The sequence below is a fragment of the Procambarus clarkii genome, chromosome 7, assembly GCF_040958095.1.
Source record: "Procambarus clarkii isolate CNS0578487 chromosome 7, FALCON_Pclarkii_2.0, whole genome shotgun sequence".
Lineage (NCBI taxonomy): Eukaryota > Metazoa > Arthropoda > Malacostraca > Decapoda > Cambaridae > Procambarus > Procambarus clarkii.
In genome coordinates, this window is record NC_091156.1 from 33,679,434 (window position 1) to 33,702,279 (window position 22,846).

General features: G+C 43.8%; 1 protein-coding gene across 1 annotated transcript; it reads right to left on the minus strand.

Annotated features, from left to right (window-relative positions):
* Positions 1 to 20,076: 20,076 nt before the first annotated feature.
* LOC138357993 (uncharacterized) lies at positions 20,077 to 20,610 on the minus strand. Its single transcript, XM_069315384.1, has one exon. It carries the CDS (start codon positions 20,608 to 20,610, stop codon positions 20,077 to 20,079), a length of 534 nt encoding a protein of 177 aa, XP_069171485.1.
* Positions 20,611 to 22,846: the final 2,236 nt, after the last annotated feature.

A 22,846-nucleotide genomic window follows, 5' to 3' on the forward strand; every position in this document is an offset into this window, starting at 1 on the left:
GATTCACCCTTTTTTGCACCAGCAAGATAACATATAAGATTTTAAGAGTTGACGAATGTTAATATTCTTGTTTGATAAACTGTGAACTTGAGACATAGTTAATAAGAACATATTAACACAACAAAATGTTTTCAAAATCCTTAACACCACTTTCCAGCAACTTATATAATTTATATAAATTATTTTAGAGAATAATACATAAATTATATATTTAAACATGATATAGTGTTTAGTGGAATGTATAAGGAGTCAAATTGTGTTAAAAAGAGCAATTTTTAGAAAATTTGGAAAAATACTTTTTTCTGTTCAAATTATAACTAAATGGATTATAAAGGTTTCACTCAGCCAATATATATCATTCACAATTTATTAATGAATTTTACAAAAAAACACCATAAATTTTATATTTAAACATGTAAAAACTATTTGTTTTACATTTGGAAGAAAATAATTGTAGAAAAACAATTTATAATTAAACCTTTGTGTTTGGATTTTTTGAGTAAAAGTTTCTCAAAGGCTCTCCTGCACCATTCTCAATGCAAATCATTCCCACACCTATGGCAAGAGATAGGCGAACGTTGTGTAGATGATTTGTGTTTGCTGGGCTACCACTATTCATCTGGCCGGCATAGGGTGCTTTGCGTCGTGGCTCCTCCACTCTGCCCCTCACTGCCGTTCGCTCATCCACTGAGCTTACTTTATTTACGTTTCTGTATGGAGGGAGTGCGATCTGCAGCCTCTTCACCGCCCCAGGCGTTTGTACAGCTGCTCCTCGCCACTCCTCCACACGCATCATCAGGCTTAGTCGGAGGGCTTCGTCGGGGTTTTCCACAATCTCCGACGACCTCTCTGCACTCTCGCCCTCATTGTCGTCGTCTCTGGCGACGTTTTCCCTGGCGAAGTCGGCTTCCTCACCACCATCTGGAACGACCGATACCTCACCTGGCAGGGTTGTACCGCTGCTTACAACATAGGCACTCCTGGCCCAATCGGGTTGTATCCTGCCTCCTCCGAGGTCATTACCCAGCACCATCTGTACATGCTCTAGGGGTAACTTAGGGGCTACAGCTACTATAGCTTTCTCGACTCCGCAGTCGGCAATCAGCTGTACTTCGTGAAGTGGCAACCTGTATTCCTCCCCCACACTGCGTATCCTCACCACTCCCACAGGTGAATCATTAAATTCCTTGGGGAGAATACTCCTGGTCACCATACTTATGTCAGCACCCGTATCTCGAAGCACGGCAACCTCCACTGGGTCTGACTTTCCAAACTTCACGTTGGCCCCGAAAACGAAGGGATGTTCACCCAACTTCATTTCCCAACCATTCACGTTGGGTCCACTATAATATGGGGTGTGAACAAACACTCTCTCCTCTTCCAACATTAATCCTACATTCCTTTGGTGCTCCTCACACTCGCGGGCATAATGTCCTTTCACACCACAGTTGTAGCATCGACCACCTCCCCTGGGCGGCCACTCGCTAGTCACTCTGGCGGTACCACTTGCAGACGTCCCCTGGGTCCTCCTTGGACTCCCTGTCGTCGTGTCCGGGACTGCAGCACTTGCTCCCGAGTTAGGTCCACTGCTCACAGCTTGGGGCTTCCTCCCCGCGTCTCTTGAGCTCTTGAACCACGTTACTTCATCGGGCACACTACTCATGGGAGAGTCCCCACTCGTCCTCGCTCCTCCTGAACTCCTAAGGTTCCCTCCCAACCTGGGGTAAGGCGAGTGTCTGGGTGGCCCCTCCCTCCTGATATGTAGTGCCTCCTCCAGCATGTCGGCTCGATCCGCTACAGCCTTCAGGTCCTTAATACCTGCTTCTCTCACCCTTACTCGCAACTCAGGATGGAGCACCGACATGAACTTCTCCATCACTATCAGTCGTTTGATATCATCCACCGACTCCGCTTCCTCCGCCTTCAACCATCGTAGGAATTTCCGTTCCATATCCCTGGCGGTCTCGGCGTAAGTCTTTCCCGACGCTCTTGTACACTCTCTGAACCGCTTCCGGTACATCTCCGGAGTCAGCCGGAATGAGTGGAGAACCGCATTCTTAATCGCGTCATAACTAGTACACTCCTCTAGGTCCAGCATGATATGACTCTTTAAGCCGGCAAACGGAAGAAATAGGAGAGGGCACCGTAACAGTATGTACGCATGCATGTATGTATGGATGTATGTATGTATGCATGTATGCATGTATGTATGTATGTATGTATGTATGTATGTATGTATGTATGTATGTATGTATGTATGTATGTATGTATGTATGTATGTATGTATGTATGTATGTATGTATGTATGCATGTATGTATGTATGTATGGATGGATGGATGGATGGATGGATGTATGTATGTACGCATGCATGTATGTATGGATGTATGCATGTATGCATGTATGCATGTATGTATGTATGTATGTATGTATGTATGTATGTATGTATGTATGTATGTATGTATGTATGTATGTATGTATGTATGTATGTATGTATGTATGTATGTATGGATGGATGGATGGATGTATGTATGTACGCATGCTTGTATGTATGGATGTATGTATGTATGCATGTATGCATGTATGTATGTGTGTATGTATGTATGTATGTATATATGCATGTATATACGCATGTATGTATGTATGTATGTATGTATGTATGTATGTATGTATGTATGTATGTATGTATGTATGTATGTATGTATGTATGTATGTATGTATGTATGTATGTATGTATGTATGTATGCATGCATGCATGTATGTATGTATGCATGCATGTACTCACCTAGTTGTACTCACCTAGTTGTGTTTGCGGGGGTTGAGCTCTGGCTCTTTGGTCCCGCCTCTCAACCGTCAATCAACAGGTGTACAGATTCATGAGCCTATCGGGCTCTGTCATATCTACACTTGAAACTGTGTATGGAGTCAGCCTCCACCACATCACTTCCTAATGCATTCCATTTGTCAACCACTCTGACACTAAAAAAGTTCTTTCTAATATCTCTGTGGCTCATTTGGGCACTCAGTTTCCACCTGTGTCCCCTTGTGCGTGTTCCCCTTGTGTTAAATAGACTGTCTTTATCTACCCTATCAATCCCCTTCAGAATCTTGAATGTGGTGATCATGTCCCCCCTAACTCTTCTGTCTTCCAGCGAAGTGAGGTTTAATTCCCGTAGTCTCTCCTCGTAGCTCATACCTCTCAGCTCGGGTACTAGTCTGGTGGCAAACCTTTGAACCTTTTCCAGTTTAGTCTTATCCTTGATTAGATATGGACTCCATGCTGGGGCTGCATACTCCAGGATTGGCCTGACATATATGGTATACAAAGTTCTGAATGATTCTTTACACAAGTTTCTGAATGCCGTTCGTATGTTGGCCAGCCTGGCATATGCCGCTGATGTTATCCGCTTGATATGTGCTGCAGGAGACAGGTCTGGCGTGATATCAACCCCCAAGTCTTTTTCCTTCTCTGACTCCTGAAGAATTTCCTCTCCCAGATGATACCTTGTATCTGGCCTCCTGCTCCCTACACCTATCTTCATTACATTACATTTGGTTGGGTTAAACTCTAACAACCATTTGTTCGACCATTCCTTCAGCTTGTCTAGGTCTTCTTGAAGCCTCAAACAGTCCTCTTCAGTTTTAATCCTTCTCATAATTTTAGCATCGTCCGCAAACATTGAGAGAAATGAATCGATACCCTCCGGGAGATCATTTACATATATCAGAAACAAGATAGGACCGAGTACAGAGGCCTGTGGGACTCCACTGGTGACTTCACGCCAATCGGAGGTCTCACCCCTCACCGTAACTCTCTGCTTCCTATTGCTTAGATACTCCCTTATCCACTGGAGCACCTTACCAGCTACACCTGCCTGTCTCTCCAGCTTATGTACCAGCCTCTTATGCGGTACTGTGTCAAAGGCTTTCCGACAATCCAAGAAAATGCAGTCCGCCCAGCCCTCTCTTTCTTGCTTAATCTGTGTCACCTGATCGTAGAATTCTATCAAGCCTGTAAGGCAAGATTTACCCTCCCTGAATCCATGTTGGCGATTTGTCACGAAGTCCCTTCTCTCCAGATGTGTTACCAGGTTTTTTCTCACGATCTTCTCCATCACCTTGCATGGTATACAAGTCAAGGACACTGGCCTGTAGTTCAGTGCCTCTTGTCTGTCGCCCTTTTTGTATATTGAGACCACATTCGCCGTCTTCCATATTTCTGGTAGGTCTCCCGTCTCTAGTGACTTACTATACACTATGGAGAGTGGCAGGCAAAGTGCCTCTGCACACTCTTTCAGTACCCATGGTGAGATCCCATCTGGACCAACAGCCTTTCTAACATCCAGATCCAGCAGGTGTCTCTTGACCTCCTCTCTCGTAATTTCGAACTCCTCCAAGGCCGCCTGGTCTACCTCCCTTTCTCCTAGCACAGTGACCTCACCCTGTTCTATTGTGAAGACCTCCTGGAACCTCTTGTTGAGTTCCTCACACACCTCTCTGTCATTCTCTGTATACCTGTCCTCGCCTGTTCTAAGTTTCAAACTTAGTATGTATGTATGTATGTATGTATGTATGTATGTATGTATGTATGTATGTATGTATGTATGTATGTATGTATGTATGTATGTATGTATGTATGTATGGATGGATGGATGGATGGATGTACGCATGCATGTATGTATGGATGTATGTATGTATGTATGCATGTATGTATGTATGTATGTATGTATGTATGTATGTATGTATGTATGTATGTATGTATGTATGTATGTATGTATGTATGTATGTATGTACGTATGTATGTATGTACGTATTTATGTATGTATGTATGTATGTATGTATGTATGTATGTATGTATGTATGTATGTATGTATGTATGTATGTATGTATGTATGTATGTATGTATGTATGTATGTATGTATGTATGTACGTATGTATGTATGTACGTATTTATGTATGTATGTATGTATGTATGTATGTATGTATGTATGTATGTATGTATGTATGTATGTATGTATGTATGTATGTATGTATGTATGTATGTATGTATGTATTCCCAATCACGTTAAAGACTCCCCCTCTATCATCCAATTAAAGAGAAAAACAACTATGTACTAAATAATCAACTCCTTGTAACTTTAATTATGCTGACCTTCCTATCTGTATTCAGACTGTGCCTACCATCATTATAGGTGATTATAACGCTAGACATAGGAATATGGGTAATTCGCAGTTCAATAATCGTAACGGCAACCAACTGGTGTCACTATTAGGTAGTCACGTGATGCACAGATTGTGGGTGACCTTGAACCGACGAATATCTACGGAGGTATTCTTGATCTATGTCTGGGTGTCAACGTCTCCCACACAGTGTGCGCCTAGTCAATAGTGCCAGATATGGCGTCTGATCATCTGGCCATATTAGCCACTGTAAGCATTGGAAGCTCTATCCTCCCCGGTGGAGTGTTCAAGCGGAAGAGGCTGGCTGTGCCCATCGATCAACGAGACAATTTTGTTGCTCATGTGTCAGATTGGTGCAGTTCATCTGAGCCTTCATCAGTTGAAGATTTTAACAATGAGCTCACAGGTACTATCAAGCAGTTTATAGAATCACTTGATCCATCGTCCAGGCCACGTAACCCAAATTACACTGGTCATAGCACTTATGCTTATTATAATGATTCTAAATTGCATACACTAAAACGCACTGCCAGAATAATTGGACTAGTTTATAGAAGGACCCGCACTGCTGAAATGCTTCGGCTCTTTCAAGCGGCTCTGGCTAAGGCCAGGGAACGTATGGTGGAGCTGAGGCAGACAGACTGGGAAACTTTTGTCTGTGGTCTCACTCTCACACGCCACTAAGTCGGGCATGGAAGGATATCAACAAGATCAAAGGAAAAAATGCTGCAGAGATCGCGCACCCTAATCCTCTGCACAGAGCAAATGAGCTTGTTGGTGCTTGGGCCACGACTTCCAGCTTTGACAGTCTTCCTCTACCCTCACAGAATGAATTAAATGATAGATATACTGATAGGGCAAGGCTCCTTGACTTCATGCGTCATCAAGAGGATGACTAAAACATGCTTTTTACTGAATACAAACTAGATTCTGCTCTACATAAAGGCAAAGCTACATCACCCGGGGAGGATGGAGTTACTGACGGCATACTGCATATGCTTCTGTTAGTTCCAGGGAATACCTTTCTTCAATTGTATAATATGAGCTATGTAACTGGGGAGCTTCCTAAGTCATGGACCAACAGTGTTATTATTCCCATTCCTAAACCTCACCAGCCGAGTGCTTTTCGCCCAATCTCCCTCACTAGTTGTCTCTATAAGTGTCTTGAGAGAATGGTTCTCAACCGTCTCCTTTACAAAATTAATAATATGTTGTCTCCCCAGATATATGGCTTTATGCATGAAAAGAGTGTACTTCACTGTATTACCACATTCATCACCCTGCATACTGATAGGTCATATACCACTTTCCTAGATCTTAAGTCAGCCTTTGACATTGCTAACCCACACGTCATTCTGAGAGAACTTGCTAAAATGAATGTTGGAATGTTAATGTTAAAAATTGTTCAAACTGAAATAAATATATAACACTGTACGGTACAGTTGTGTTTAATTATGTTTTGTGATTCCTTTGGAAAAGGTATTTGTGCACCAAGTACTACTAGGTCATTATGAGATATGCTGAATGTTGTCAATATACCATCTGAATACGCTTCACTTTGTGTTAATCATTGGACGTCCTAATGATTAAGGTCCCCAAAAGGACTTAAACAGACCTCAGTGGATATTTTTACTCTCCCTCTCTCTCAGAGCATCCCTTTATGTGTTGTATGTGGGTGCTGAAGTTCAGTCTCTTGTCTATGTATAGGTGAAGGAACTTTCCATAATTGTTATTGCTAATGTTTACTTGTAATACTGGGTATACATCCGGTGTTCTTACCCTCGACGGCGGCGAGGGTAAGCCGCGGTCGTATGGTCTGAAACCCACAAATATTTACAAAGTGGGGGGGGGGGGGATAAAATTTCCTCTTCAAGCACGCGCACACAAATGAACTGTTACTTAACTGGAAGCACTCGTACAACATAATTTACACGATTTTTCAGGATTATTATACTTCTTACCAGTATATATACAGTATAGTACCTAGGAGGTTCTCTTCAATGATATCTAAGATAATTAAAAGAACCCAAGCAAACTACTGTGGAAATGTGCAGGACAAACATATCAATTGTGACACTAGCTCTCCACATATGGCATTTGCTTAATTTAGAAACTGTACTTGTGGTCGATCTCGAACACATGTTGTTGATGTGACGATGTGTTATGAATTTTGTGCCTAGCTCCTCAAGATTGTAACTTGCTTAGATAAATAAATTGTGTGTTCAGTCCCTGAACCCATTATGTGATAAATTAACTAAACTAAAAACTATAGTATGGCGACGAAACCTGAACTGCATAATGTAAATAGGGATTAACCAGAAAAAGATATAGGTGAAGAATAACACCAGTTAACTGTAAAGCTGCCGCCCAGTTGGGTGGGTGTGGAGCAAGACTAGTAACTGCGCGACTCCTCATAAATGTAAAGTGCCTTGTATAGTGACTGTTGTGAGCCTCTTGTTGAATCACTTGTGACACAAAAGATTACTGATGTGTGTATTTGTGTGGGTGATTAAATATGTATGTGTATTTATATATGTATACGTATGTATATGTACATGTATGCATAAGTATGTGTACATTAATAATTTTGTAACTAGCGTCAAAAGATTGTTATTTGCTTAGCTAAACGAACTAGAGGGTTCACTTCCTGAACCGATTATGTGCCTCTGTAATCCTTTACACCACCGCCCACAGGATGGGTATTATGGGGTGCATAATAAAGAAAGAAAATGAATGGGCCGAACCCCACAATTCATTTAGCTAAGCAAGTTACAATCTTGATGAGCTAGTTCAAAATTCACTATAAGTCGTCACATCATAAATGGGTTCGAGATCGACCACAAGTAGTGCATTATATAATTTATCAGTATTGTGCAGGCTGTGATCCCCGCCTGGCTGGATACTGATACCTAGGTAGTTTTCATGTGTCCGGACACCGGCGATAAGGTGGTATTATTTATTTAACTTAAGAGATATATATTTTTAAATGTTGTCACATTAACGACTACATCTTCCTTTCTTCGGACATATAGATTTTTAAGATTAATTAAAATATATGGAAACTAATTATACAATTTATTGGCTGGTGTGCAGGGCTTCACACTCTCAGAGCAAGCCATCAAGTAACTATCAAAACGCATATATCTTCGTTTTCACTTCAGTTATATTTATGACAAAGGATTTTAAATGTAGCCTATATTTCTACCTTTCTGATGACATAAATACTTTCGTTAATTACAATATCTAGAACAAACTAATATTGATTTTCAAAAGGTTGTATATTTTCCATCAATGGAGAGCATCAGCCAAGAAGCCTTCTTTAAAATATGAATATCTTTCCTCACCTAATAAGACCTAATCTCTGAATAAAACGCAAAAAAAAGACTTGATTGTAACCTATCCACCGCTGCCTATTGGATGGGGGAGAGGGGGTTATGTGTAGGATAAACATATCAATTGTGACACTAGCCCTCCATATAAATCAGTTGCTTAAATTATAAACTGTACTTGTGGTCAGTCTCGAGCCCATTGTTGATGTGGCAATGTGTATTGACTTTTGTAACTAGCCTATCAAGATTAAAACTTGCTTGGCTATATGAGTTGTGGGGCTCAGTCCCTGAGCCCATTATGTGCCTCTGTAACACTCCACTATCGTCCATAGGATGGGTATGGGGTGCATAATAAATGAACTAAACTAAGCTCTGCCTTTTTGATAACATATACAATTATTAGCTTTATTTGTGAATCTCAATTAATTAAACAATATATCACAGAGCCTGTAGGGTTCGGTGAGATGAGTGAAGAGACATGGGAGATTTTACATAAGTACAGTACATGGTAGTTTAAGTAGCGAACGCATGTCAACGAATAACGAGTATATATAACAAAACCATTGTCCTATGAAGTCGATTTAACTTCCAAACATATATTTTTTAATAAATGTTAAATGTTTTCTAGCTAGTTATGTTAGATTTTATTAAAAATACGTATTCTACTTGTTAACATTATAATTTAAATTTGTGATAATTTGTGCAGAGAAGTGCGACAACTGGATATGCCAACAAACACTTACCAAACAACGATATATCTTGGATAAGTCGCTCCACAACATTGCCGCTTGGACCATCGACTTCCTTTGATGCTACTTATTTCATAATGAAATTATATTAGTGTGGAGTAAATATATGTTTTCTCATGTTCTGCATTCAGCACCCACATTATAGTGAGTAAATATACCATATTACGTCATTACTTAAATAATGCTAGGAGGGTTTGAGTAGCTTTGGGTCTTTAGTGCACAGAATCTCCAATAGATGGGGCGAGAGTCGCCCCATCTGTCTCACCCGAGAGAGAGTTGAAACTTAAATTAAAATTGATATATCTTTGTTCTCGAACATGATATATTTCATGTGGTGCAATTATAATAATGTTCATATCTCGGTCTTTCTGGAGGCATATAAGATTTTAGGCTTTATTAACGTATCTTTGTTAATTATACAATATATCTGCAAGTGCGTAGGCGTCTGCACTCCATGCCCGACAAGCTACTGAGCGCTACTATAAAAACATATGTATCTTCACTTGAGCTATAAATATGTCTATTGTAATGTATTTAAAATGAAGCTCTTATTTCTATCTTGCTTAAGACATATAAAACATTTGTGTTTATTAACGAATTTACGTGAAATAAACTTTGATCTGAGAGAGAGTTGCTCTGTCGTTCAGTCTGTACGGGGTGGGAGCTCCGTATTTTTTAAAATACATGAATCTTCATTAGAACTTTAAATATGTCTATAGTAAAGTGTTTAAAGTGAAGCTTATATGTCTGCCTTTCTTGAGACATATAAAACATATATGTTTACTAACGAATTCACGTGAAATAAACATTTTTCTGAGAGAGAGTTGCTCGGTCGATCGATCTGTCCGGGGTCGGAGCTCGGCTATTATAAAAGTACACGTATCTTCGCTTTAAATTTAAATATGCCCATGGTAAGGTATTTAGAATGAAGCTTATATTTCTATCTTTCTTGTGATATATAAAACTCTTACGTTTATTAAGGAATCTGTGTGAAATAGGCATGGTTCTGAGATGAATGCTGCGGTTTTCGAGCTCGACGCGCGGCAATGGACGCCATACACATCCAGTGGGTGTTATTGGACCCCATACCCATTTTATGGGTGGTTGGAGCCCCATACCCATTCTATGGGTGGTTGGAGCCCCATACCCATCCTGTGGATTGTAGTGGACGCCATGCTCATCCTGTGGGTGGTATTGGACCCCATACCCTTCCTGTGGGTGGATGTGATCCCCATACTCATCCTTTGGGTGGATGTGACCCTCATACCCATCCTGTGGGTGGTATTGCACCCCTTACTCACCTAACAGGTGGTAGTGGACAATATACCGATCCTGTAGTTGGTATAGTAGACACAATACCATCCTGTTTACAGTAGTTTACCCCATAGACATTCCAATGTACCATCGTTTTCTGTTAGCGTTCCTACAAAACATCCTTTAAAGATTTGTAAAGCACAAACTATGGTATATAATATTGATTGGTGAAGGACTGTTATTCTATGTAATCATTTTTAGTGCTTATTATAATTTACTAAGAACAACTAATATTTCTCAAAACAAAACTACGAGCCTTCAATAGGAAGTAGCTGATCTATAATATTCTAAGAGTATGGACAATAGTAGGTAAATTTCACAACCCATGTGGGACCTGAAAACTACAATTTTCCTTATAATTGAACCAATCACGACTATTCTGCTATCTATGTTGACGGACGGGTACTGTGAGACGTAAATTGGTACGCGAGGAAGAGTTTGGGCCTTGGAAAAAAAGTAACTGGGAATATATCACATATTTACTAATTCATATTCATCATATTGACTTTAAGCATTAAGTCATATATGTGCTGTCTTGTGTGAGAACGGGTTGACGGCCTCACAGTCAAAGGACCCCTCCGTATGCTATAGAACTTGTGGGAGGAGGAGGACTGTATCCCTGAGACGAAGACGACGTACGAGTACGTCTTGGACCTGAGGGAGAGGTTGGAGGAGACACTGTAAACTCACTAGGGAGGAGCTCGCCAAGGCGAAGGAGTACCAGAAAGGTAAGTATGATAAGCGAGCTAAAGAAAGAAGATTCAGGGTAGGAGACAAAGTGTTGCTACTGCCCAAAAGCAGGAACAAGCTCCTGTTAAAATGGAAGGGGTCCCTTCCTGATCGTGGTAAGCATCCATGCATTGACGTACGTAGTTATAGTAAAGAGAATTTGTAAGAGATATCATGTGAATATGTTGAAGGGTTACGAGGAATTGTCAAATAATGTTCTCGTAACAGATCCATCGCCAGGAAGAATAGGGCAGAGTAATGTGCCCTGTCATACTAGTAAATCAGAAGAGAGTCAGGAGCTGTCAACCGAAGTTTCCCTAGCAAAGTTACAAGTTAATTCTCAGCCGTCACCTATCCTCCCCAATGTCGTTATTGCTCCTTGCATGACGCAGACACCAGTTGAGGACGGGAGGCTTAGTCAGACAAACGATTTCGAGGGGTTGACCCGGCCGTGAGTCGAAACTAATGTCGATCGCCACCCTCTACCAGGGTCTAGCGACAGCCACGTGATAGGTGCGGCGTGCTGTCAGATGGGAGAGCGGGGAACCCCCTCTCTGCGGGAGACGAGTAGCTGTCAGACACTCCCTTCAAAATACATACAGGTGTTTACCTTTATAGAAAATGGGTGCACATGTAAGATAGCTGTGTTTTGTGAGTAAAATTTTCCTCAGGTAAATTTCACTTTTGAGTGAGAGGTTATATGTGAGAAGGTGGCCTTCGGCCGACTTCTCAGCTAGTTTACTTTTATTAGATTGTAGATGAAAGAGGTATTTTGACCCTAGACAATTTCTGAGATGTATGTGCACCAAAGTCTATTTTTCTTGGTATAAGAGATATGAGGTCGAAATTAGGTGTCTTTGGATTCAATATGCCTTCAGCGTTATAAAGAACCAACCCTCGTTACTGTAGGTATTCTCAGTGAATAGTCACAGTTTTTGCCTGAGAACTGTACTTAAGGCGCCTAGCAATAGAGAGAGAGAGAGGGAGAGAGAAGGCCCTGGAGTCAATAGTCGCCATGATGTCCCATCATCGGCAGGTTTGCTCCGATTGGGAGCGGCATGAGGCCTCCACCGATGCTTGAACCCCATTAGTCGAGCCAGGCACTGCAAAGGGAGCCGCGGCATCAAGTTTCCCCCCCAAGGCATTATTCTGTCCTGCGACACTGTGCCTAGTAGATGTGAACCGCCTCTGTTCATTCCAGAGAAGGGGGTCTTTCCCTGTCTATCAAGGTTCAGCCAGTCTAATTTGACTTTGTTATCCACTTTGGGTCATTAGTACTTGATCTATTCAATTTGTATGGTACACTACGTTCCTGTGCTTTGCTTAGAATATTTTTAAATAAGTTACATTTAGAATCCACATCGAAATCCCTTTTAACGTCACCTATCAGTAGGTTCACGTCTTGCTCCAAGACCAGCCCACCCCCCATGTCCAAGACTTTCCAATCTATTTGACCCAAAAAAATTTCTAGGCTATTGAAATCAGTTTTTCGAAAATCTGGCACTGTAACAGAATTTTCTCCTACAGAGCTATTCCATTTTATGCTAGATCTGATTTCTTTGTGATCACTGTTCCCTAGCTCACTCCCTATTTCGATGTCATTAATTTGCGTTTCCTTGTTAGTTAAAGCTAAATCTAAAATAATGTTTCCCCGCGTTGGTTCCTTAATGATTGCATAAGAAAGCAATCGTTAATTAATTCTAGAGAATCTTCTGCTTCATTATTCGCTATTCTGTTAAACCAATTTATTCCACTATAATTAAAGTCACCCATGACACAAATACTGCTAGACCTAGATCCTCTAGATATTTCATCCCATTAGTGCTTTGCTTTCATCCTGTCTAAGTTTGGTGGCCTGTATATAACTCCTATTATAAGATTATTTGCTTTTTCGTTTAATTCTATCCAAATAGTTTCTGTGTGTGTGTGACTCAGTTTTGATTCCCTATTTGAGACTACATTTTAAATTTTCCCTAACATATATGGCTACTCCACCTCCTCGTCTAATATATCTCTCTGTGTGAAATAGTTTAAATCCATTTATTTGATATTCAGCTAATTGTTCTCTATTTTCTACATGCATCCACGTTTCGGTAAGTGCAAATAATATCTATTTTTTTTCTGTGCAGACAAGAGCATTTAAATTGTTTGTTTTGTTTCTTAGACTTCTACTGTTAGTGTAATTTACCCTAAGAGTATTGGTATTTTGAGTCCCTTCTCGTTCCCTGATAATTTTGCCAATTTGTTTCTTACAAACACATACTTTTATTACCTCCTTTCTCAATATCATTCGCATACCACTATCTGCTAACAGGTTCCAAGGGTTGTTATAGCCGGGGGAAAAAGATTGTAGAGATAAGCTCCCCACTGCCTGTAAAGTGCCCCCTGATGGCGTGCGTCTCAAATAGCCTCTGACAACCAAGTCCAGCTCCTGGCCTGCACGTGTGGCTTAGCCTCTAGGTCTGGCAGAACTGCTTCCACCAACAGGAGAAGGGACGAAGGCGGGCCTCTGGTGCCTTAAAACCAATTGCTTCGGGCAGATGAGACTCGTTAGCCTGGGAAGGCAGCTCATCTAGGAGAAGGAAAACCCTGAATTCAAACCTCTGCTGTCTTGAGGCTAACCCCAGTAATGGGAAAGAATTCGGGAGTCAACACCGAAGAAAAACCCCGAAGTCGGAGTCCCTAAGGCAGTTTGCAGCTGTTTACATTTACATTCTGGCAACTCCTGTGACGACACTGGTGCCAAGCGTATCGGCGCCTGCCCTTCCCTTGGATCATATCGGTGGCAAGGAGAGGGTGGATCTGCTGCATGGGCAACAGCCGGTTCTCCATAATTACTGCCCAGGCCTGTGCCCTAGAGAGGAAACTCCAGCATCGCCTTGGCGATAGTTCAACACGGAAAGCGACAGTTACCGGTGAAAAGCCTACCACTCAATTGGCATAGAGTGAGGCGCCAGGGGTTGCTTCCATCGGTGGGAGAAATCATCCGATTTCATAGGACAGCTGCCGCCTGCCTCAAGCTGGGCATCCCCCAACTAATAAGGTGCTGTCCCGCCACAGTCCGCCTGCTCCACTGGGTGCGTGGGGCTTAGGCCACAATCCAATAAGCGGATTGTGAACCTTGCACCAGGCAAAAGAAAACAAACACAGAGCCACCCAGCTCTCAAAATGGGTACGTGGAATGTAAGGACCATGACACCGGGTCTCTCGGAAGATCTACTGAAAGTGAACGACGCCCGCAAGACAGCTGTGATCAACAATGTACTACGCCGGCTCAAAATGGACATAGTCGCCCTGCAGGAAACATGTCTGCCTGCGACCGGCAGCATACAGGAGAAGGACTTTACCTTCTTCTGGCAGGGCAAACCACCAGAAGAGGTAAGCGAGCATGGCGTTGGCTTTGCCATCAGGAACAGGTTGTTAGGGTCCATAGTACCCCCCACGGAGGGGTCTACAAGGCTCATCAAACTTCAGCTTCATACAGCAGCAGCAGGAATGGTCAGCCTCATCGATACCTATGCACCAACACTGACCTCCTCTACCGAAGCGAAGGACGAGTTCTATGAAGATCTAGGCCTAACTCTCAGAGACATACCTCAACAAGAGCCAGTCTTCCTCTGGGAGATTTTAATGCAAGAGTTGGTTCTGATCACAGTTCTTGACCTTCCTGCCTGGGCAAGTTTGGATTTGGGAAGATGAATGAGAGTGGACAGCGCCTCCAGGATGTTCTGCTGCTGTCATGATCTCTGCATCACCAATTCCTTCTTCGATACCAAGCCCCAGCATAAGGTTTCGTGGAGACACCCCAGGTCTAAGCATTGGCACCAACTCGACCTGGTGCTTACAGGGCGTAGCAATCTGAGAAACATCAAACTGACCCGCAGCTTCCAGAGCGCAGATTGTGACACTGACCACTCTCTTGTCGTATGCAGAGTAAAGTTCCAACCCCGGAAAATCCACAGAGCAAAGAAGGAGGGAAAACCCACGCATTAAAGTAAACAAGACCCGTGACCTTCACAAGGTGGAGGAATTCACAGCTGCGGTGGTAAATGCCCTCCCTGTACCACCCTGCGATAGCACAAGTGAGAGGTGGTCACATCTCAGGGGCACTATTTTCAAAACTTACAACACTGCTTCGGTAAGAGGCAGAACAAGTCAGCAGATTGGTTCGAGGCCAGTGCAGAAGAACTGTTACCCCTCGTAGAGGAAAAGAGACGAGCTCTCTCATTATACAAGAACCTGCCCTCAGAAAGGAACCTACAGGCCCTCTGTACTGCTCGCAGTATAGTTCAACAAACTGCGAGGCGCTGTGCTAACGATTACTTTCTTCGACTTTGTTCCAGCATTCAGATTGCGGCTCTGTCGGCAACATAAGAGGCATGTACGAAGGGATCAAACAAGCAACAGGACCTACACAAAACAGGACGGCTCCTCTGAAGTCAGCCACTGGAGAGATCATTAAAGACTGTGATCAACAGATGAATCGATGGGTGGAACTCTACTCCAGAGAGAACTTGGTCAGCATAGAGGCTTTGGATGCAATCGAGTGCCTGCCCATCATGGAAGAACTTGATCTTGAACCAACTGTAGAAGAAGTTAGAAAGCAGTGGATTCACCTTCCTCAGGGAAGGCCCAGGAGACGACTGGATTCCGCCTGAAGTTCTCAAGTGTGCTCGTGGAACACTTAAAACTGAGCTTCATGAACTTCTGTGCTAGTGCTGGAGGGAGAGCTCGGTGTCATAAGACATGAGAGATGCAAACATCTTCACTCTCTACAAAAATAAATGTGACAGAAGCGATGTCAACAACTATCGCGGCATCTCCCTTCTCAGCGTCGTCGGCAAACTCTTCACCTGGGTCGTCTTGGTCAGGCTTCAGATTCTTGCCGAAAGAGTGCACCCTAAGTCACAGTGTGGTTTCCGAGCAGAGAGGTCGAGCACTTACATGGTGTTCTTCCTGAGACAGCTTCAAGAAAAGTGCAGGTAGCAGAGAAAAAATCCTTGTACATCGCCTTCATTGACCTTACTAAGGCCTTCGTCCTCGTGAGCAGGGACGGACTCTTCAAGATCTTGGCCAAAATTGGCTGATACTCAGCATGATACAATCGTTCCACAAGGCCATGACGGGACAGTCGTGTTCGATGGCTCAACGTTTGAACCATTCAACATCAACAGGGGTGTATTCTTGCTCCAACCCTGTTCGGCATCTTCTTCGCGATCATCGTCAAGCATGCCTTTGGAACAACCCCAGAAGGCATTTATCTCTGTAGAAGATCTGATGGAATGCTCTATAATTTATCCAGACTCCGAGCAAAGGCGAAAGTACAGATGCGAATCCTCAGTGAGTTCCTCTTCACCGACGACCCATCAATCACCACACACACAGCAGGAGGCCTTCAGCAGCTACTCAACCGCTTTGCCGCAGCCTGTTCTGCATTCGGTCTGACAATCAGCCTGAAGAAGACACAGGTGATGGGACAAGATGTCAATGAGCTACCCTGTACAAATATAGCAGACTATGTGCTGGAGGCAGTTCACGAGTTTGTGTACCTGGGCTCCACAATCTCAGACACCCTTTCCCTGGACACTGAGCTGAACAGACGTATCAAGAAGGCCGCAACAATACTGGCCAGGCTCACAAATCGCGTTTGGGAAAATGCCAAACTGACAATGCATACCAAGGCACAAGTCTACATGGCATGTGTGGTGAGTACACTTCTCTACGGCTCGGAATCCTGGACCCTGCGCTCTCGCCAGGAGAGACGGCTTAATACCTTTCACATGTGGAACCTGAGACGCATCCTTGACATCATATGGAAAGACCACGTCACCAACAATACAGTACTCGAGAGAACAGGAGTTCCTTCAATGTTCACTCTCCTGAAGCAGAGACGCATGCGATGGCTGGAACATGTCACACACATGGACGCTGGATGCATACCGAAGGACCTCTTGTATGGAGAGCTGGCATCAGGAAGGAGACCCTCTGGAAGACCTCAGCTGCGTTTCAAAGATGTCTTCAAACGCGATCTCAACCAGATGAACATCGACATTAACACTTGGGAGGCAGCAGCTGCAGACAGATCTGCCTGGAGATGCAAAGTGCAGAAGGGGACTCCAGCAATTCGAGGATGAACTGAAGAGGCAGGCGGAGGATAATAGGAGGTCTCGACCACTGTCAGACGCACTCGCTTCGGCGATTATCTGCGCTCGCTGCAGTCTGGACTGTCATTCTCGGTTTGGCCTTCACAGCCACAGCAGGCGCTTCATCCAACGAGACCTACAACAACTAGACACCCAGGGCACAACTCCATAACCCCACGGGATTGACGGATGCCTACTATCTACTAACAGTTTAAACCCAAACTCAAACGCCTCCAACAACTGGTTCCAACGAGTTCCCAACAACAACAACCCCAGTCCTCGATAGTTGCACCCCATTCCAAGCATACATTTCATTTCTTCCATAGAAGTGTTCCCATGTATCTGTGAAAGATATTGCTTTTGATTTGCAATATCTTTCCAGCCGGCAATTGACACCAAGTGTCCTTGACAACCATTCATTTCCATCTCCCTTTCTTGGAAGAATGCCACATATGATCGGAATTTCTCCCTTGCTCCTAACTAATTATATGGCTGTCTTAAACCTCTGTATCAGTTCCTCACTCCTAACTCGTCCAACAACATTTCTACCCATTTCGACTAACACAAATAATGAGTTTGTTCCCATTTCCTGCCATAATTTCATTCATGTTGCCAACAATATCACGAATTCCAGCTCCCGGATAGGAAACAATAGGGTTTACTATTGTTGAATTAATAGTACACGGTGGTTGTCACTATCATTAAAGTGACAGTACTCTGTGGTTTCCCTCTATTGTTGAAGTGACAGTTCATGTTGGTCGCTTCATACTGTTGAGCATATTCCAAAATGTGTAGACTTGAGGTTTGCACATATTGCACCTCAGGTATAGTGGTGTATTGTTTACGTAATAAGTTGTAGAAGTGCAGAGCAGGTAAGTGAGGGGGAACGGATGTGTTTACTAGTTTACCTTAACATAGTAGACACATTCCAGCAACATTACTTTTGTCATCTTCATTAATGAAAATCATTTTGGGGCAATACACTGACTTGATCCCTCGTTCTAGTGACTCCCAGACACCTGCCCTAACCGACTCAGCCATGATGGTACAAACATACCATCGGAACCAGGGATCGAACAACCCGGAACTCAACTGAATTCACTGGGCGGTTCTGGAAGCCCAGAACTTTAGCCCAACCAGGGTTTTAAAGTCGACCCGACAACACTCAGTCGTACGGTAATGGCGTTCACACTCAGTATTCACCTAGTTGTGCTTGCGGGGGTTGAGCTTTGCTCTTTCGGCCCACCTCTCAACTGTCAATCAACTGTTTACTAACTACTTTCCCCCCCCCCCCCCACACCACACAAACACACACACACACACACACACACACACACCAGGAAGCAGCCTGTGACAGCTGACAAACTCCCAGGTACCTATTTACTGCTAGGTAACAGTGGCATCAGGGTGAAGGAAACTGCCCATTGTTTCTCGCTAACGCCTGGAATCGAACTCGGGACCACAGAATCACGCGTCCAGCGTGCTGTCCAGTCAGCCACCGGCCCGTCAGTCGTACGGTAATGGTGTTCACACTCATACGCCTCACTCAGAAGGCAAAGAAATCATAATGGCATGATATACTAATGAAGATCATTGATAATTTTCATTGATATATCATGCCATTGTGTTTCATTGCGATTTTATTAATATTAGTGCTCTCTCTCTCATTGTGTGTGTGTTGCTCATGTGAATATTACATTACTGTTGCAACTTATATTAATTTGCTTCCCTCTTTAGTTATAAATATTAATCTTGTAGTTAACCTAATAACCATCATATTTATCCCTATTTACCTTCCTAATTTTCATTATAAACACCCTTTGTATCCATATTAAACTAAGTAATGATTTTAACTTTGCTAATTATTATTTTTAACACTCGTTTTTATCACTATTAACATTAATAATGTTACTATTAAGCTTTCATTATATTAGTATTTATCTCAGTACTAGTCTCTATTAACTTTCCATTTATCACTTCTAACTATCCGAGTTATCACCATCAATCTTCAAAATTGTTTATAAAAACTTTCCTAGTTATCACTATATCACAATTAACCTTCCTAATTATTACTTTATCACAATTAACCTTCCTAGTTATCACTATATTACAATTAGCCTTCCTAGTTACCACTATGTCACAATTACCCTTCCTAGTTATCAACATATCATAATTAACCTTCCTAGTTATTAGTAGTAGGCATCCGCCAATCCCGTGGGGTTATGGAGTTGTGCCCTGGGTGTCTAGTTGTTGTAGTCTAACTGGATGCAACGTCTGCTGTGGCTGTGAAGACCAACCCGAGCATGATAGTCCCCGATTGTAGCGAGCGCAGATAAACGCCGAAGCGGGTGCGTCTTACAGTGGTCGAGACCTCCTCTGAAGTCTATTATCCTCCGCCTGCCTCTTCAGTTCATCCTTGAATTGCTGGGGCCCCTTCTGCACTTTGCACCTCCAGGCAGATCTGTTCGCAGCTGCTGCCTCCCAAGTGTTGATGTCGATGTTCATCTGATTGAGATCGCGTTTGTAGGCGTATTTGAAACGCAGCTGAGGTCATCCAGTGGGTCTCCTTCCTGATGCCAGTTCTCCAGATCCTTCGGTATGCGGCCATCTTCCATGCGTGTGACATGTCCCAGTCATTGCATACGTCTCTGCTTCAGGAGAGTGAACATTGAATGGACTCCTGTTCTCTCGAGTACTGTGTTGTTGGTGACGTGGTCTTTCCACGTGATGTCAAGGATGCGTTGCAGGTTACACGTGAAAGGTATTGAGCCGTAGAGAAGTGTACTCATCACACATGCCATGTAGGCTTGTGCCTTGGTGAGTACCGTCAGTTTGGCCTTTTCCCAAACGCGCTTTATGAGCCTGGCCAGTGTTGCTGCGGTCTTCCCGATAAGCCTGTTGAGCTTAGCGTCCAGGGAAAGGGTGTCTGAGATTGTGGAGCCCAGGTACACAAACTCGTGAACTGCCTCCAGCACATAGTCTACTATATTTGTACAGGGTAGCTCATTGACATCTTGTCCCATCACCTGTGTCTTCTTCAGGCTGATTGTCGGGCCGAATGTGGAACAGGCTGCGGCAAAGCGATTAAATTGCTGCTGCAGGCCTTCTACTGTGTGTGTGGTGATCGCTGCGTCGTCGGCGAAGAGGAACTCCCTGAGGATTCGCATCGGTACTTTTGTCTGTGCTCGGAGTCTGGATAGATTATAGAGCTTTCCATCAGATCATGTACGGAGCTAGATGCCCTCTGTGGTTGTTCCAAAGGCATGCTTGACGAGGATCGCGAAAAAGATGTCGAACAGGGTTCGAACAAGAACGCATCCCTGCTTCACACTACTGTTGATGTTAAATTGTTCAGAAGTTGAGCCGTCGTACACGACTGTTCCGTTCATGTCCTTGTGGAACGATTGTATCATGCTGAGTAGGATGGGTGGGCAGCCAATTTTGGCCAAGATCTTGAAGAGTCCGTCCCTGCTTACAAGGCCGAAAGCCTCTGCAAGGTCAATGAAGGCGATGTACAAGGCTTTTCTCGGCTCCCTGTACGTTTCTTGAAGCTGTCTAGAGAAGAACAGCATGTCATTGGTCGACCTCTCTGCTCGGAAACCGCACTGGGACTCAGGGTACACTGTTTCAGAAAGAATCTCAAGGCTGACCATGACGACCCTGGCGAAGAATTTGCCGACGACGCTGAGGAGGGAGATGCCGCGATAGTTGTTGACATCGCTTCTGTCACTTTTACTTTTGTATAGAGTGATGATGTTTGGATTTCTCATGTCTTGTGGCACCGAGCCCTCCCTCCAGCACTGGCACAGATTGTCATGAAGCTCAGTTTTAAGTGTTCTACGAGCGCACTTGAGCACTTCAGGCGGAATCCCGTCGCTTGCTGGGGGCCTTCCCTGAGGAAAGTGAATCAAGTGCTTTCTCAACTTCTTCTATAGTTGGTTCAAGATCAAGCTCATCCATGACGGACAGGCACTCGATTGCATCCAAGGCTTCTACGCTGACCAAGTTCTCTCTGGAGTAGAGTTCGGAGTAATGTTCCTCCCAGCGATTCATCTACTGATCACGGTATTTAATGATCTCTCCAGTGGCTGACTTCAGAGGAGACGTCCTGTTTTTTGTACGGCCTGTTGCCTGTTTGATCCCTTTCTACATGCCTCTTATGTTGCCGAAAGTGGCCGCAGTCTGGATGCTGGAACATAGTAGGAGCCAGTAATCGTTAGCACAGTGCCTCGCAGTTTGTTGAACTCTACTGCGGGCAGTACGGAGGGCCTGTAGGTTCCTTTCTGAGGGCAGGTTCTTGTAGGATGAGAGAGCTCGTCTCTTTTTCCTCTACGAGGGGTAACAGTTCCTCTGCACTGTCCTCGAACAAATCTGCTGACTTGTTCTGCGTCTTACTGAAGGCGGATATGGCATTGCTGAAATTAGTGCCCCTGAGAAATGACCACCTCTCACTTGCGCTGTCGCAGGATGGTACAGGAAGGGCATTTACCAGCGCAGCAGTGAATTCCTCCACCTTGTGAAGATCACGGGTCTTGTTTACGTTAATGCGTGGTCTTCCCTCCTTCTTTGCTCTGTGGATTTCTGGGGCTAGAACTTTACACTGCAAACGACGAGAGAGTGGACGGTGTCACAATCTGCGCTCTGGGAGCTGCAGGTCAGTTTGATGCTATTCAGATTGCTAAGCCCCGTCAGCACCAGGTCGAGTTGGTGCCAATGCTTAGACCTGGGGTGTCTCCACGAAACCTTATGCTGGGGCTTGGTATCGAAGAAAGAATTGGTGATATAGAGATCATGACGACAGCAGAACTCCAGGAGGCGCGGCCCACTCTCATTCATCTTCCCAAATCCAAACTGACCCAGGCAGGAAGGTCAAGAGCAGTGATCAGAACCAACGTTGCATTAAAATCTCCCAGGAGGAAGACTGGCTCTTGTCGAGGTATGTAGCTGAGAGTTAGACTGAGGTCATCATAGAACTTGACCTTCGCTTCGGTAGAGAAAGTCAGTGTTGGTGCATAGGCATTGATGAGGCTGACCATTCCGGCTGCTGTATGAAGCTGAAGTTTGATGAGCCTTGCAGACCCCTCCGTGGGCGGTACTATGGACCCTAACAACCTGTTCCTGATAGCAAAGCCAACGCCATGCTTCCTTACCTCTTCTGGTGGTTTGTCCTGCCAGGAGAAGGTAAAGACCTTCTCCCATATGCTGCTGATGACAGGCAGACATGTTTCCTGCAGGGCGACTATGTCCATCTTTAGCCTGCGTAGTTCATTGCTGATCACAGCTGTCTTGCAGGTGTCGTTCACTTCGAATAGATCTTCCGAGAGACCCGGTGTCATGGTCCTTACATTCCACGTGCCCAGTTTGAGTGTTGGGTGGCTCTGTGTTTGTTTTCTTTTGCCTGGT